Here is a 14407-nt window from a genome sequence, read left to right as displayed (position 1 = left end):
TTTTTCAGTACAGCGCTCGGGTAAAGGCTGCCCTGAGGTCATCAGCGCTCATCTGCCAGGAAATGCATCCAAAATTCCACAGGTGTGTAACGTCCTGCTGGGTGCGATCACAGCCAGTGCAGCGCTAAGAACATGGAGCAGTTTGAATGTTTATAATGAGGTTTAAAAGTACCCCTGGGAGCCGGTGACGTTCCCTGCCCGATGGAGCCCCGCGGCCCGCAGCGGCTGCAGTGCGGCCCGGCGGGCGCAGGGGGGCGAGCGCGCCGGGCCCGTCTGTGCCGCATCGCCGGGGTAACCCCTGCCCTGCTCTCACCCGCCCCGTCTGACCTCTAAGGCATTTGCTATAATACAGGAAAGAAGAGAATATTTTCTACCGCATCCTTGATGGTTTTCCTACTTTCCTTTCAGCTGTGTTATAGGAAAGGTCAGACTGTTCCCGTTAATGACAGACAGGGAGGCCCTTCCAGCCTTGTGGGAGCAGACAGGTGAGTGGGTTTAGTTACATCTGGTGAGTGAACTAAACCCAAAAGCCTTCTGAAGCTTTGCCATAGAAAAGGCCTGAGTTTATTTTTCTATTGAAAAGAATGATGATCATACTGATGGTTTTTTATATTAAAAAACGAGGTTAACAAAACCAATTATGTTAAATAGATCACTGTTGTGCAGAGAATGAGCGTAAACAATCTAAAATCGGTTTTCCCCATGTGAATGTCCTTACAGGAATGACAGGGCTGCAGTTATGAACATATCAGCACTGCTGGGGCTTGAGTTGGAGTGGGAATGCTCTGGTGACAGCAATAAAAGGGACAAACAGAGGGACCTTCTCCCCTGGCAGCCGTGCTCGTGCCCGGCACAGCTCGTGGTTGTCCTGAGGGGCAGTGGGTGGTGCAGGACCAGTTGCTGCTGCTCTCACACACAGCAGTGACTGAAATAGCAGATGGGTCAACAGTTGCTGCTCCTGCAAAGTCATCCAAACAATGAGCAGCCTCTCCAAAAGGCCTGTGGCTGATGTTACTGTCCTAGGGGCGCTTAGTGCCAAGAGGCAACGTAAACAGGCAGAGACACAACTCCTGCCGGCTGAGGTGGCTGCAGACCCCATGGGCCACGTGTGACCCGACTGCCCCAACAGAGGAAGGCTCTGAGGGTGACGTGTCCCTGCAGCCCTCACTGTCGGTGAGCAGGTGTGACAGGAGGGGCAGGGACTGGCAGAGAACCAAATGCTGAAGGTGTCCAGGCCTCCTGTGGGTGACTGACACCGAGTGGCTGCTCCAGAGCAGCGCCCGCTCCCCAGCACGGTTCTTGTTTTGCCATCAGTCTGGCAGGAGAAGTGATCAGACCCGTCAGGGTGCTGTGCTGCAGTGTCACAGCCAAGTCTGGCCCTGTGCTGCTCCTCTGCTGGCAGGAGCTGAGCCTGGGTGCCTGTGCTGCACTGGGAGGCCGTGGAGGAGCTGTCACAGGAGGAGTTTGGCACATTTTGAGCAGATGATGTGGCCTTAAAACTGGCAGCTGGGCTTTGGGACACTGCCTGGAGCTGCTCACAGGGCGGTGGTGTCCATTCCCAGGCTGTTCACAGCTCCTGTGAGCTGTGACACTGATAGCAGTGATCTGTTAGCAACTGCCTGTGTTCAGAGGATGGATGGATGGATGGATGGATGGATGGATGGATGGATGGATGGGTGGATGGATGGATGGATGGTCGTTTATTTAAAGATCTTTGAATGAACACAACTGAATGTTCCTGCTTTTGTAGTAGCTCTGCAGCTCCGGCTTAATTAATGTCTGGAGTTCGTGGAGGCGTTCCCAGGACTGTGAGAAATCGTCCGGTCCTTGCCCGCAGCCGCCGGCGGGCGGGACGCTGGGGTAGCCGGGGTGCACCATCAGCTCGATGGCGGCTGTGCTGCCGTGCGCCGCCCCGGCCGTGAGCCGCAGGATGGCGCTGCCGAGGGCGCTGCGGAGGCTGCTGACAGACATGCTCCTGCCCATGGTGCTCAGGCCGATGTAAATGTCTGCCCACCTGCAGCCAGAGGAGGAACGCGGCTGTTAGTGCTGCACAGGTAGGTAGAGAATTGTGTCACGTCCAGTGGAATAGGAACCAAAATTTATCTAAATTTTAAGATGGAAAAGGGGAAGGAGTTTTTTAAAACTTTTACCTATAGACAGAACTAGAACCTGAACTTTTCCTGTTTGAAACCAAGATCCTATTTCATGCAGCAGTTCTGCAGGCCCAGCACAGCCCCAGCACAGTGTGGCAGCACATGGGGTGTTTGGCATCTGAGAGCTTACAGGTGCACTTTGGGTCCCAAAAGGGAAGAGCAGCGCTGAACTGAGAAATGCCACACTATCAAAAATAACTTAAGCCTCAATAATAACCCTCAGCTAAGTAGAAACAAAAGTGACCGAAATAAAATGGCAACCACGCAGCTAAAGAAGCCTTCTGCCAGAATGTATCAAAGAGCCGTAACAACTGGACAAACTGTTACTCCTACAGGACCCCACCTAACTCTGTTTCTTAGCTTCACACAATTCTTTGTTCAAGTCTGGCTTCAAGTGTCAGTTCTAGTGTGGCCTGGACGAGTCCAGGAGAGCTGAGCACTGCATGTGAGGGCAGGATGAAGAGGTTTTTGGAAGAAATTGTGGCTGGAACCTTTACCTGAACGATCACAGAAGAGCCCAGCTCAGCTCTTGTTGAGAAGGGAGAAATGCCAGCCTGCTGCTGGTGTTCAGAATAACTGATACAAAAAAATAGATAAATATAAACCCCAGAAAATAAAGTTTCCAGTGGACTGAGGAAGTAATGACATCTGCTCCAAAGGACAGGAGATTGCAAGAGTCTCTAGTGAAAGGCCTTTAATACATAAAACACTGTCTAAGCTTTTGAGAGAAGGATTTTACTGGCTGAGCTTTCTGGGTTTGCCTCTGAGATGCAGGACACTGACCAGGCTGTTTGCTTACAGCAATGATGACCTGCTGTGACTGGCAGCTCTCAGAGCTTATTGCTTCCCCTTAAAAAATACCTGCTTCTATAACAAATACCAGCTTCTAATTAGTCTCTTTCCTGCTACTTAAAACCCTTTCTTTACTACAACAGAAAGATGAAAATTTAGTTCTTGAAAACTTTCCTTAGATAATACTTTTAAAATTCGAGCGTTGATGCAGCATTTCTCTTGACATTCCAGATGCCAGGCTGATGCAGCTTCACTAGAAAGGCTGAGAAGCATACCCTGAAAAGAACATTCCTTTTCAAGTGGAAGGTGACTCATCTCTGTTCAAACAAAACCTCCTAAGCCCTTGTGCCCCTGGCACTTTGTGCTCCTCCTGAACCTCTCTATAAGTTCTAAGAGGAAAGAGAAAGGTGGTGTTCCATTTTTGAAAGATGCTAACAGGAATTGATAAAATCTTGATGTTTTAGTCCAAAAAAGGATGAGTAATACCTGTCTTACCTTATTCCATGCTTTGTAAACACATCCACTGTGTTAAAAGAATCTTCTTCTACTCCCAGGTAGAAGTCCATCAGGGATGGTGGAATCCAGTCACAGTTATGGAGGCCTGGCTCTATTGGGACACGTGTGTACTTAATCCCATATTCCTCTAACACCTCTGCAAACACGTGTCTGACCTCTGCAAGTAAAACCAGAGACTGCAGTCAGGAGTTGGACAAACAGCTTCTCATGGCCCCTGCAAGCTGTTAGCACAGAGCCTTCTTTCCTCTCTGTGTTTAAGAAAGTAAAATTCCATTTGGTTTATCTTCTGCTGAAATCCATCTGTATGGGAGCCACCTTCTGCACTGGAAACATTTCTCCCTGAACTTCTGCTGTAGGTGCCTTGTCCTTCCTCCTGTCAGCACTGAGCCTTTAATCCAGCCCCCCTTCTAAGTGAGTGACTCTGGTCTTTGAGTGCACCACAGGGGACGGCACTGTCAGGAACATTGAACAGAAATTCTTCCTCAACTCCTTGTACAGCCAGAGCAATGTTATCTGGAGGCAGTCAGTACTGGAGTGGGAAAACCAGGATTCTTTTGTCACTCCATTTTCCATCTGTACACCACAATGACTTTATTTGCAAAACAAGGACAAAAGATCCTTGCTCATCTCTAAAGCTGAGACCTGCAGGGAGGGACTGGGGTGGGAACACAATGGACAGGATGGATTTTTTGTAGCACCTGAAAGAGCCACCAGCTACTGCAAGCTCAAACACTCCAGTTTAACATTCCAGCTCCAACATTCCAGTTTAACATTCCAACTCCAACACTCCAGTTTAACATTCCAGCTCCAACATTCCAGCTGGCCAGTCTGCTGCTGGCTTTGGTCTGCCTCCTTCAGTATGGGTGAGAACATGGAATTAGAGTGCTGAGGAGAATTATTGGTCCTTGGAGGAGGAGGTGTAACCTGGGCCAGTTGTGCCATCAGTTCCCTGGTGCTGCTGTGGGAAGACCCAGGGCTCCATGCAGAGTGTGGGTGTGGGCAAGACTGTGGGGTCAGGTGGGAACACTCAAAGTGCAACTGCCAGCAGGTGTCTCCTGGTGGGGTTACTGCCCACACAGGAGCTGTGGCAGGGGAGTCCCCTCTGAGCCAGCTGTCTCGCCTGCTTGGTGCTGGGAAGATTTCCTTCTTACCTGGGAGAACATGGACATGCTGGTGCCCATCCATGTGAGGAGGTAGGTGACCTGTCAGCTCATGGAACAGCTCCACCTGCGCCTTCAGCTCCTGCTTCACCTGTGCAGCAGAAAAGGGTCAGAGCAAGACCTGGCAGAGGCTGAGAGAGGGGAGTGTTGGGGCTGCTGGGACCTCACTGGGCTCTGGGAAGCAGCAGGTGCTGTGGTTGTACGGGGATGTGCAGCACTGCTGGGCTGCCCAGAGCCTCCCCTGGCCATGGGGCTCTGTGGTATTGCTTATGGGGATGTTCTAAATACATAGGACATTTGAACACCCATTTCTGTTTTAAATGGATGCAGTTTTGATCACCTGAACATGTTCATCCTTGCTCATGGGGCAAAACCAGCCATCTCCCTAGAGAACCAGAACCTCTCACAAGCTGATGAAAAGCCTGGTGCCTACTTAGGACTTTTCTGTCGATTGCTCTTTTCTGATCTCTAGGTTCTTTGTAAATACCTGTTCCAATGCCCCTGATACCTCCTCAGATAACACTCAGTTAACAGTGTACACAGGCACTGAATCAGGGAGGAATGGGTTCTCAAAGGCTGCAGAGCCTTTGAGAGAATGAGGCCCAGGACCTAAAATCCAGCTCAAGCTGCACAGGCAGCACAGGCAGGATTCATGTCTGAGCCTGCTCACAGCTGGGATCTGGGGAGGGTCCTCAGCTGTTGTGTGCTGGGATAAATGCAGGCTGGTTTGTATCAGGCAGGCAAGCTGTACAGCTGTATGTGGCCTTCTCCTACCTCTGACATCTTCAGGAGACCTTTTGATAGAGCTGTTCTGAATCCCATTTTTCCATGGAAGAATCCATCTTGGTTGAGCAGAGACGAGTTCCTCTTGAGCACCTCACACACAGGGGAGCCCTCGGAGAGGTTGGCATGCAGGCCTATTGGGATGTTGTGTCTGGAAGAGAGTGAAATGTCTGCCAAGCTTTGCACCTCCCTCACTGTGGTCAAAGAGGGGGAGATTTGAGTGTAAGAAGCAGACTGATCTTCGAGGTGTTGCAGTACTCACTGGAGTACATCTTTGTATCTCTGCTCTGCCAGAAAGGATGGCAGTGACCCCACCCAGAGCAGGACATCTCCAGATAACCACCCTGAGCACTCTGCCCAAGGCCAGCCTGTGAGTGCCCCCAAACCCTGCCCCTGCCCTGGCTCACAGCACCAGGTATCTTGGGCTAAATGCTGTAACTGCACTCCAGTAACTGCAGTCAGTGGTAACTGAAAATCCAGATCTTGCAGCTTTTTCTAAAGTGCTTCATCAGCCCTTGCCAGGTATCCCCTTGAGTTGTTCACCCTGCTAAAGATGGTACATTTATGAGATATTTGAGTTTTACTTGAAGACTCCTAAAGCTGCCCTTAAGCAGAATCCTGTGATTTATATATAAACAGTGCCCAAGGCAGCTGTTATGGCAACAGCCCAGGCTTCAGGTGTAAATAGAAGGGGCTGCAGCTGGAATTGCCTGCAGTGGCCAGGCTTCTGTCTACCAGAGCATCTCCCTGGCACAGCCTAAGAAGGATTAGTGCAAGGAGGCCCACAGTGAAGTGTAGAGCCTTGCTAAGGAGTCACAGGGGTATGATTGATTACCCAGTTGCACTCTGCACCATTCTAAAAAAACATAAAGAACTCTGGAGCTGGTGTGGCTGCAGAGCTCCCCTCAGGCACAGGGCTTAGCAGAGCTAAGTGTTTCCTTCGTGCTCTGTGCTGTGGATTCCCCTACAATGAGAACAGGACTTGTGCGTGCTTGGATTCGTGCTGGGTCTCGTTAGCATTTCTGGAAATCCTCAGAATCAGTAGCCAAAATGATGCTTTGAAACTTTTTCCAAGACACCCCGTGGCCTCTGGCTGACCCAGTGAGTGGATGACAGAACTGCAATGTTCCGTCTGTGCTGCCCAGTCTGAGTCATGCTGCAGAGTGAATTTCAAGGCAACAAGTCTGTGATGCTTTAAAACCTTCTTGGAACTTCTGCATGGAGCTGTTTAAAGCGGGTGTGTCCCTGGTACAGCCCTTGTGGCACAAGGAGAAAACAAAAACAATCTCCATTTAGGCAAAGGGCACAAAGCTGAGATCTTGCCCTTCTGTCTGACATCTGAAGCTCACTGGTGAAACATCAGCTCAGTGGAGACAGGACTGTGGATGGATTGGACCAAGTCAAAGTCATTTAGCTCGTTCAGGTCCTAAGGCTTTGGCCCTTGCAGGACTGAAAGTCTTTTTTTCCTGGCTCTTCTATGTTTTGTGATCCAGGTAGATGGTGCAGTCAGTTGCTAGATACTACTTCCCAAAGACATAAATGTTAGAAGTCAAGTTGCATGGAGAGTTCTGTGGAACAAAATGAGTCCATTGCATGATTTAGGAGCCTGAATGTTTGTTCAACAAAGCAAAACAGCTTGTGGAGAAAAAGGTCCTCGCTGGCTTTTTTGATCTGGTGATTTCTGTGTAGCAGGGCCTGATTGTTTCACTGATGATAAATGTTCATTATAGCAGGGGCCTGAGCACACGTGCACACCAACTCCTGGCTAACACAAGAAGTGGGAGGTTTGTCACTGGGGGTGACAGGCTGCAAGGCAGCACAGGAGGCAGCTACAGGTGCAGAATAGGTGCTTGGCAGGAGAGCTTTCCCTCCATCCTGTGACCTGCTTGGCACCCTGCATGAGCTCAAAAGCAGAGGGGAACCCTGTGGGTTTGTTTCGGTTTTCTTTTAGAAGAAGTCCGCCCCAGATTCTTTATTGTGTCTCTGGGAAGCTCTTGACAGCATCAGCTGGAGTATTATTTGTACCACAGCCAGTGGTGTTTGCAAGAAAAAAAGGATTCCTGTGTTACCATGAATCAGCAGATGGACTGTTTCTGTCGAGTACTCTCTTTCTCATGTGTTGTGGGAGGGCAAGAAATGAACAGCTGAGCCTCTCAGTGCTGTCTCCCAGGAGCATCAAATGAACTGCCCCCGATGGTGCAATGCCTCAAACGCTGTGAGGGAGGCTATTTCCAGGAGAAGGCAAGTCCCTCTGACAGGTGTGGGACACCGAGGAGCCAAGGGCTGCACTGGGGAACATGAGAGCAGCTCCTGGCCACAGCCAAGCCCAGCCCCGGAGCTGGGGAATGCGCAGAATGTGGAAGTGCAGAGAGAGCTGGCCTTGTCCTCGGGTAAGAGGAGACCCTCACTGTAACATTAGAGCATGTTTCAGAGCTTTGCCTAACACCAGCTGAATATCTTAATAGTTTTCTCGTGGAGTCAGTCCTGGTTTGACAGACTGTGCATGCTGATGTGCCTGGAGAGGAATTGCTCGTGTTTAATGGCTCTGGGATACAGGCACTGACAGCAAAACTCAAAGTGCTGCACATGAGAAACTTGTTCAGAAATATTCATCTGTGGGAGGTGCACAGAAGGCGGCACACTGGGAAGGTTGTAAGGATATGGAGAGGAGGACAGTCCAGTGGGTACAGCTGAGTTCTACTACAAGCTCGCAGGGAGAAAAGTTAAGGTGCAGGAATATCCTGAAAGGGGCACACTTTTCAGAGCACATATGATTGTTTCTGCTACAGAAAATTACTTTGTAGTTGCCCACATCTTTCAAAAGACTGTAAAATACCTGCTAATTCGTTGGCTGAAATACTGAAGCAGAGACCAGCAGCTCAAGCAGCTTACATAGCTTGTGATGCTGCCCTGGGACCAGAGCTCAGCTGTTGTGGGCTTGGCCTCGTACCCACTCCTCTGGCCAAGCCCTTTCCAGATGGGACAGGGTGAGCCCTGCTGGTCATTAACTGCTAATTGCTCACACGAGATGCAAAATAAAAGGATTGGCATTGGGCTTCAGGCAACAGTTTAGTTACTGCATATACTTACCACTGCCAAAACAAAATTATGTGAAGAATCTACTTGGTGTCCCTAAATCTTTTTTGGTGACCCTTTCAAGCTGCAATGACCCTTCCAGTGTGTTTGGAGAGCCCCTCTGTGTTTGCAGGTCCGTCCCAGTGCCCCGGGGAATGCAGAGAGTGAAGCAGGATTTAGCACAGGGGTTCACTCCTGATAAAGGCACAGGACACTGGCTGCAGGTGTGTGCTCCTACAGCAGGAGCAGCACTAGACTGAGCTGCCTGGCAACCTGTAGAGAAGAGGTTCAGGCCACTGAGGTTAAAGCACTAGTAAGGTGTTTGCACTCAAAGCTGGCTGTTAGCTCTGTGCTTCTCTTCTCAGCATTCCCTGTAGAGGTACGGGGAAAAAAGGAGAGGCTTGTGCAGGAGGAAATATCCTTACAGCAAGTGCTAGAAGGAGCAAGAAGGAACTCACTCTGGAAAGATTTCTGAGCCAGCAGGCCCAGTCCAGTTATCAAAGAGAGAAGAAATATAATCAGTTAAACTGCTTAAACTACTTCCTTCTCAAGTAGTTGCTTGTTTTGCCGCATGAGTGCTCTGAACAAATGTCTCTGCTGAGGCCATGTGCAGCTGCAATTCCTGTTTATGGGTGCTGCACTGAGTCACTCTGAGGCTGCTGGATGGTAACAGGGTCCTGGGCCCTGCCTGGCCACGCCACAGGACTCTGTGTATTCCTGGGAGTTGCAGTGGCTGTGGGAATTATGAGATTTGCCTAGCACTGTTCCAACTGCCTTGCAGAAGGCTGCATGCTCTGGCATAAGCATGGCACTTCACCCTTTCCCTTGATGGGTAAACAGATCCCATCTTCACCATCCTATTTGTATCATCCAGGAAAATGCTGATCATCAGGCTTCAGCCCAAGTGTGGCCCAAGTCAGAGCCTCATGTAAATATCTGTATCTAAACACCTCACTTCAGTGCACACCCAAGTGTCTGAGGCCAGACAAAGCAAGGCTTTGAGCAAAAATGTGCACTTCTGAGTTTCCTCATGTTGGCATGTGCATATTTCCTCACTTCACACACTCTCACCATTCAGTAATATCTGTCTTTCATCAAATAGCATATTTCCTTGCTCTATTACTGCTAAAAACCTATTTCTTCTGCCAGAAATGCTCTAAACCCTCTGCAGTGTTAAGAGCTGGTGCTGTAGCACAGCTTATGGACTTGAGTTTCTGTTGTAATTACATCTTTGTATCAAGTGCAGCTCCTGTGTCAGTAGCCTTCGTCAGTAAAACGGGCTGTTGCCAGTAAAGTCAATATGATGTGGGATTCTAGTGCAAGGCTTCAGATTGGGTCCCACCCCTATCCAAACAGTTCAGCAGAGGAACTGTCTGCTGTGTGATTAACAGCACATAAAAGGGTGATGAGAAAGCAGGAGAGATTTCTAAATTAGTCTGATATTCACTGGGAGGGTCAGAATTAAGTCACAATCTACACACACATTTAGCAATTAGTGTTGATGGCAAAGGAAGTGAAAACAGAGAGAGTAATTAAATGTGGCTTTGTTAGATTCTTCTGTTAAATGTACCCAGATGTTGTGGGGGCTTCAGCTGATGTACAATATTTAAACTGCAAAAAAACACCCAGGAAGGCTGAGGTTGTGTCCTAAAATATGGCACTCTTATTAAGCTATTTGGACACAATCAAATGGAAGAAGGTCCTAAGGCTCAGTGACACCTGAGCTGTTTGATGTAAAGGGGAGATGGCAGCAAACTGTCTTAGGTGTCTCTATTTCTACCTCCATATTTCTAAGGAAAAATTAAGGCATCTCTTCATTTCAAGTTACAAAAGTACTCTTCCAGTTTCTGGGAAAGGCTCAAGAATAATCACCAGGAAGTCTGGCTGACTTCAAGGCAGGGCCTGTTAAGTAGAAAACTGAGATTACATTATATGGATAAACAGGAAATCAGAGTCAGTTGAGGCCCCATAAAGAGAAAAGCTTTGAATTACTGAAAAAAACCCGTCAACCCACAATGGCAGTCTGTTCTCCCACCTGCTGCTCTGGTTATGTTCTGCTCTGGCAGATGCTATCAATAGGTTTGACATTTGGTGATGGATCAGGCCTCTGCTGAAACTCCTCTGTTGCCAGAAATGAGTGTGCCCCTTCTTTCACCCAGTTGTGACAGCGGATGGGGAAAGCCAAGGTGCTGAGCCTGAATGTTGAGGAAGGTTCTGCTTGGTTCTGCTGTTCTGCAGTTGGCTTGTGTTAGAGCTGATACAAAGATCTGCTGATTATCATCACATGTTTGCCAAGGCTTTTAATCAAGACTCAGGGCAACAGATGGTATACCCAGAAACTACAGAATTATTGCAGAAATGAAAAGAAAGAAATTTCAGAGGAACTGTGTTCCTTTCTGAAGGATGCTGAGTCCTAACACTGTAGAGCAGCATGAGGTGCTTAGGGAGGAAAAGTTGTCTACTTATTAATTAACTCTGCCTATGTCAAATTAACTGAAAACCAGGTGAGGAGTCAGAGCTTAGGACTTGCAGTGACAGGCAATCATGTCATAGACAGTTTATCAAGAAGCCATAAAAGCAGTCCATCACTGACAATCCTGGCACACTGTGTGTGAAAGACCAAATTCCACAGCACTGGAATGTGCCCCCAGGAAAGGACAAGCTACTTGCTTCAAGCCTCTTCTCTCAGCTGGGGATAGATCCACTCTTCCTGTTTACACTGGTCAAGGCTGAATAGGGGGAGACAAACATGTGGATAAAAAAAAAAGGAAAAAAAAACCAGGCAGACTTTCATCCCACAAAATAAAGAGCTTCAATATTTACAGTGGGATGGGAGATGACACCAAGCAGGGGAAAGAGGGAATAATATTGGCAAGGCAGTCAAGCGAGTGATGCTCTCCAATTTCTGCACGAGAAGATGAGGAGGACTCGGTGACATTTCTGGCAAATCTGACCTATTTGTCACCTGCGTAGAAAGTTTGCGTCAGCCTTTGCAACAAGAACAAATATCTCAAGGTGACACAGGGGTTTGTTTACACACACAGGTGCCAATTAGCAGCAGCTGAACCTGGGCTTGCATTACAACATGAGGAAACCTCTTGTCCACACCTGCTGGTGCTCCCCCCATGCCTGGGCAGGGCTGAATACACCTGCAGAGTTACACAAACTGTAGAAACTGGGCTGTAGATCTACAGAGCTGGCAGATGTTCCCGAAGTCACCCTGCTTATGTGCTCAGAAATAGATTAAAATCCATTTCATTCACATTGACAATTCAAAATTACATTCCCCCACACACATCCCCCACAAAAAAAAATCAAATCATAGCAGCATGCTGCAGCCTCTGCTGTCCCCTGCCCTCCAACCTGGCTTTTCACACCAGTATCAGCTGCCAGCACAAGTGTCATGACCTGGATTCAAAGATGCTTTTGAGCCCTTAATTACATGTCCTACTTCCTGGCTATGGAAATGAGGCCAGGTGGATGCTATTTAAAAGCCTGCTAAAGACCGTGGCTAAAAGCTGACAACATTACCAGACCACTGGGCTTAAAGGGTTTCACAGTGCCTGTGTCTGAGAGGTGTGTTGGCTTCATCTCTGTGTTTTATATTTCGTTTACTAATAGGATTTTAGGAACCTTACCGGTGTCATGCCCCTCACCTTCTCATTCCCAGGCAGTTCCTCCCTCGATATTTGTAGGGAATCTCCAGGCTTTTTACAGACCAGTTTGCCACTAACACCACACTCTGGCTTTCTTCCACTATCCTACCCCAAAGAAGCTACAAGCAATTTCCAGGTACCCCTAAAACCACAGCAAATTGAGGAGAGATGCTCAGTGAGAACAAGGATAGCGCGATTCTTATGAAACTCTCTCCCACAGCAGCTGCATTTGAAGCATAAGGTCTTAGTTTATTTAGCAGCAGTATGGCTCCCTTCCTTTTCTGCTTTCCTAAATTGTTTCTTAACCCTGATGTTCTCTTTCAGGACATACTCCTGCTTCCAAGTACCTGCCCACACCAGAGCTGAAGCATTAGCTGGGTTTTACCTTCTAAATACAAATAATGCTTCCTATTAAAGGATTTGCTGGACTAGACCATGAGACTGACACACAGCGTTTGATCTGCTGCAGAGCTAACTGTGCCAGCACCCTCTGAAGATGGTCAAGAAGTAAAGGTGGTAGGTACAAGGTATTGTCCCTTTATTTATGTATGCATTTTTTACAGATGTGTTTATCGAGCCTAGAATTAACAGAAATAATGATGTGCTTTTTAAAAAAGGTTTAAGGGGTGAGGAAAAAGTCAAGCTTTCCACTGCCCAGATTTATAAATAAGCCTTTGCAGAATCACACCTTTCCTTGATTCTGCAATGAGCCTGGCTGACCTTGTGTTCAGCCTGGGTGAAATGGATCAATTAAAAGAGATTTAAAGACTTGTGCTTTTATGCTCTTATAGTTTTAGGGGTAGCAGATTGATCTGAGTATATAATGTGCACTTTCCTTCTGATGATGCATCTTTTAGAAGTGTGGAAGGAGAAAGTCTGACAAGCCCAAATTCTACTAGTCATATAGTGGAAATGTCTTCCTATCCTGAGGGGGAAAAGGTGCAGTAGCTAACATTAGAGAAAGACCTCTTTCTCTAATGTTAGTACTAGCTAGTTGGTACTAGCTAGCAGATCACTGGTTTTACTATGAAGAGTCTTGGTAAATGTGTCTGAATACACTTTTTTTATACCAGCCTGAGCTATGATACAGTGTTTATTCTGGGGCTACAAAATACTAAATTTTCCAGGCTTGGTTTTTCGTGGAGGCTGTCCACAAAGGAGCTAAAGAAAGTAGCTTACCTCCTTGCCAGCTCTGCTGCATCTGCTGCAGCACTTCCGTTGACTAGAAGGGACACGTTAGATATCGCACCAGCCAGGAAACAGTCCACAATGCCTTGGTTTCTCCGAGGACAATAGCCGAAGTCATCTCCAGTTATTATTAGCTTCACCTGAAGCATCCTTAGATGTCATCCCTGGCAAAAAAAAGTAAAAGGAGGTTAAATCGGAACACTCGGCAGTCTGCGGATCACAGGCAAACAGGAAAAGACAGGCTTACCGGGGGCGAACCCAGTGGTGACTCAGCCCCTGACTAACTCCTCCTGCTCCACCTCGGCCCGCCGCTGTCTCGCAGCTCGCACAGCGGCCGGGTTTCCGTGTGGCCCCGGGCTCACACTGTCCCTGCCTGCTCCTGCCCGAGAGCAGCAGCCGTGCCCTCCCCTGAGGGGGCAAACCCTTGCGCGCACTTTGTACCGCCGGCGAAGATGAGAGAGCGAAAGCTCGGGGACGTGGTGGGATGAGTGAATCAATCGAGGGTGCGTCAGAGGGTCAAATTCCATTGCCGGGCACACCCTGGCCCGCGGTGCAATGGCACGGGCGCGGATCACCTGAGGCAACCCCGCAGCCGTGACGTCCTCGCGGCCACCGATCCCCGGCTGCGCCGGGCGCGGCCAGATGGGTGCGGGCCGTGTCCCCGGGGAGAACCGGGCCGGAGCGGCCTCCGGCGGCCCGGCCGTGCCTTCCCTTCCCGCTGCGGCGGGGGCCCAGGGCCCGCCAGCCCTCCTCCCGCTCCCGGGGCGCTGCGTACCTCCGCTCCGGCCCGCTCCGGGTCCCAGGGCCGCCGCCAGGTGTGGGGGCCGCGGCCGCCGCTGCCCCGGGGGGGACGCTGTCCCCGGCGGCGGAGCTGTGTCCGCGCCGCCCGGCCGCGCATCCCCCCGCCCGCGCTCCGAGCGGCCCCGGGCGGGAGCTCCCGCCGCCAGGCGAGCGCGGGGCGGCCCCGCCGCGGCGCCGGCGCCTCCGAGCGCCGAGAGCAGCGGGGCGGCCCCGGCGGCGGCCCCTGGCGGCGGCGGCCCGCAGCGCCGCACGGCCCGGGCCCGGTACGGCCCCCCGTGCCGCT

At 49.6% G+C, this 14407-nt stretch overlaps 1 protein-coding gene across 2 annotated transcripts; it reads right to left on the bottom strand.

The window, feature by feature from the left end:
- Positions 1-615: 615 nt before the first annotated feature.
- On the bottom strand, positions 616-14328 carry YDJC (YdjC chitooligosaccharide deacetylase homolog). Of its 2 annotated transcripts, none has more exons than XM_063416415.1 (6): positions 14099-14328; positions 13315-13487; positions 5396-5555; positions 4613-4712; positions 3441-3618; positions 616-2014 (listed from the first exon to the last, which is right to left on the bottom strand). In XM_063416415.1, the coding sequence occupies exons 2-6, from the start codon at positions 13470-13472 to the stop codon at positions 1705-1707; spliced, it is 906 nt and encodes a 301-aa protein (XP_063272485.1). In that variant the 5' UTR covers positions 13473-13487; positions 14099-14328; the 3' UTR covers positions 616-1704. The 2 variants fall into 2 exon arrangements, with proteins under 2 accessions (XP_063272485.1, XP_063272486.1); XM_063416416.1 differs by lacking the exon at positions 14099-14328 and adding an exon at positions 13571-14015.
- Positions 14329-14407: the final 79 nt, after the last annotated feature.

Source organism: Prinia subflava, chromosome 19 (genome assembly GCF_021018805.1).
Source record: "Prinia subflava isolate CZ2003 ecotype Zambia chromosome 19, Cam_Psub_1.2, whole genome shotgun sequence".
NCBI lineage: Eukaryota > Metazoa > Chordata > Aves > Passeriformes > Cisticolidae > Prinia > Prinia subflava.
The sequence above is the reverse complement of the archived record's forward strand: the minus strand, read 5'-3'. Positions and strand labels throughout refer to the sequence as shown.

Excerpts from the sequence above, each read along its gene's own strand:
- YDJC (XM_063416415.1), bottom strand. The coding sequence starts at position 13,472 with ATGCTTCAGGTGAAGCTAATAATAACTGGAGATGACTTCGGCTATTGT. Across the intron at positions 5,556-13,314 it reads GCAGCAGAGCTGGCAAGGAG|ACACAACATCCCAATAGGCC; the intron begins GTAAGCTACTTT and ends ACTCTCTTCCAG. Across the intron at positions 4,713-5,395 it reads GTCTCCTGAAGATGTCAGAG|GTGAAGCAGGAGCTGAAGGC; the intron begins GTAGGAGAAGGC and ends TCTGCTGCACAG.